Source organism: Paralichthys olivaceus, chromosome 10 (genome assembly GCF_024713975.1).
Source record: "Paralichthys olivaceus isolate ysfri-2021 chromosome 10, ASM2471397v2, whole genome shotgun sequence".
Classification (NCBI taxonomy): Eukaryota; Metazoa; Chordata; class Actinopteri; order Pleuronectiformes; family Paralichthyidae; genus Paralichthys; species Paralichthys olivaceus.
In genome coordinates, this window is record NC_091102.1 from 3,659,125 (window position 1) to 3,661,464 (window position 2,340).

The 2,340-nt window shown below is 47.5% G+C and overlaps 1 protein-coding gene across 1 annotated transcript; it reads right to left on the reverse strand.

The window, feature by feature from the left end:
• Nucleotides 1-388: 388 nt before the first annotated feature.
• On the reverse strand, nucleotides 389-2,340 carry olig2 (oligodendrocyte lineage transcription factor 2). The gene is made up of 2 exons (XM_020107283.2): nucleotides 2,179-2,340; nucleotides 389-1,892 (listed from the first exon to the last, which is right to left on the reverse strand). The coding sequence occupies exon 2, from the start codon at nucleotides 1,868-1,870 to the stop codon at nucleotides 1,043-1,045; it is 828 nt and encodes a 275-aa protein (XP_019962842.1). The 5' UTR covers nucleotides 1,871-1,892; nucleotides 2,179-2,340; the 3' UTR covers nucleotides 389-1,042.

Below are 2,340 nucleotides of genomic sequence, written 5' to 3' on the forward strand. Positions count from 1 at the left end.
TTTAAAATAATCAAATCCCTTTTTAATCTTTATTTTCTGGTTGAATTATGCAGATGTTCAAGAAACAGATCCCAGATTCATAAAGAGAATATATTTTAAATTGAATTTAGAAATAAGAACATTAGGTTTTATTTATGGGGGAAAAAACTACTTTTTGGAAATTTCAATATCTTAAATAATCATAATAAGGGTCTGTGTTTGTCTTTTCTTTTAAACCTGTTTAATTATTTTATTTCTAAAAGGTTATATATGTTAAAGGGTGTTTTTTTTTTATTTCCTCTCTATGATAATGTCTGTGCTGCTTTAACTCTCATTCCAAAATGTTCTCTTTCATATTGTGCTAAATGTAAAAAAAAACTTAAAAAACAAAGACATCACCAAAGACTTGTTTCTTTCCTTTTGCAATTAATCGTCTTTATTTTACATTTTCAAACCCCAACATCATCAGAGATTCATCTGAAATTCACGTTCAAAATAAGTAAATAAATATCATTTTCTGTTTTTATTTAAAAAAATAAAGAAGTGGCCATTGTGTGGGCCGGACAGTGAAAGACAAGCCACTGAGCAGAAAACAGGGAGAGAATCAGAGGACAGAATAAAGCAGGTGCAACATTAACAAGACTATAATATATAATATCTCCCACTATTTAAACAGATTATTCTACATATTTACACTATATTTGTGGTTGGATTCAAGTTGGGGCTCTTTCCTCTGCAGGCCCTGAAATCACCAGAGAGCTGGATGTTAACATGGACGAGTCGAGGCCTTGATCATTCAAACCTTTTTCAGAATTAAATGAATTTCGTTGTGCTTCTTGAGCTCTGTGAAGACACAGCGCTTACAACTGAGGTTAATCACCATCAAACACTAAGTTAGTTTGCAAAACCCCCAAAAGTCCCAGTGAGGAAAATCAATGCATCGGTCTTCACTGGCTCCGTCCACGCGACGGATTCAGCGACGAAGATAAATTAAAAAACGTAATAAGAGGAGAGAGAGAGTCTGTGACAACCCTGAACAAGTTCGTCTCTATCGGGTTTGGAGTCACTTGGAGTCGCTGGTCAGCCTCGGCATGGTGACGGAGCTCATGCTGGACACATGCGGAGGCGGGACTTGGCACATGCTGCACGGACAGGGCATCCCGGCGCCAACGCCCCAGTGCTGGAAGCTGCTGCCCAGCGGCCCTGCGCCGGGAGCGGGAGCTTTGAGGAGTCCGTGGTGGGGTCTGACCGAGGTGACGGCGGAGATACCGGGCGCAGAGAGAGACGCGGAGGAGACGGCCGGCGGGAGGAGAGGGTGGTGCACCGCCGGGTGTGCGGGGTGGGGGGCGGCCGGGTGTCCCGGCACGGGCCCAGCGTGTGTCATAGTCCCGCAGGCTGACGGGTGGAAGCCGCCGTGGTGTGCGCTGCTGCCGTAGATCTCACTGACCAGCCGCTTCATCTCCTCCAGAGAGTTGCTCAGCATCAGGATGTAGTTTCTCGCCAGCAGCAGGGTGGCGATTTTGGAGAGTTTACGCACCGATGGCCCGTGCGCGTAGGGCATGACCTCCCGCAGTCCGTCCATGGCCACGTTGAGGTCGTGCATCCTTTTCCTCTCGCGGCTGTTGATCTTGAGGCGGATCGACTGCAGCTCGTTCTCGGACAGGAGTTTACGGTCTTTCTTGGAGGCGAACCGCAGAGCGAGGGTCTCCTCGTCGGAGGCGGAGAGGCCGTGCAGGCCGTGCATGGCGGCGATTTCGGACGGAGTGTCGTTTTGCGTGGAGGACACGGCGCCGGAGAATCCGTGCACTGACTTCTTCAGGGTGGCCATGAAGATGTCGTCCACCTCGGGAGAGGAAGGTCTGCTCGACACGCGGCTCGTATCAGAGTCCATGGTTCTGGTCCAGCACGGAGCTCTGAGGAGGAGACAGTTGGTTTAGTGAAGAAGAACATCCACAGGTCAGGCCAACAGTTACTGCAACGACCGGTGATACGAAATTAAAGGCTTATTGCAATTTAATCTGTTGACTTAATAATTAAAAGTGTATGTACTGACACATTTGGCTTTACGAGCTGTCAAATGTTAACGCCTCTTCAAATCCTACAGTTGAAGCCTTTACGCGCCGTCTGCCTCTGGTTTGTTCACAAATAAAGTTTGGTAAAACATCAGTAATTAGTGAAATTGCAGAATAAAACACTCACCGAGAAAGTTTCCAAAGGCGCGACGGTGTGAAAACCTAAACGTCAAATCCACGGGTTACTCCAAAGCGCGTGTGACAGCCCATTTGGCACGGCAGCGTGTGACCGCGGGCTTTTATAGCGCGCTGAGGCCGCTTCACCGGGACAACGCGGTGTGTGTCCCGG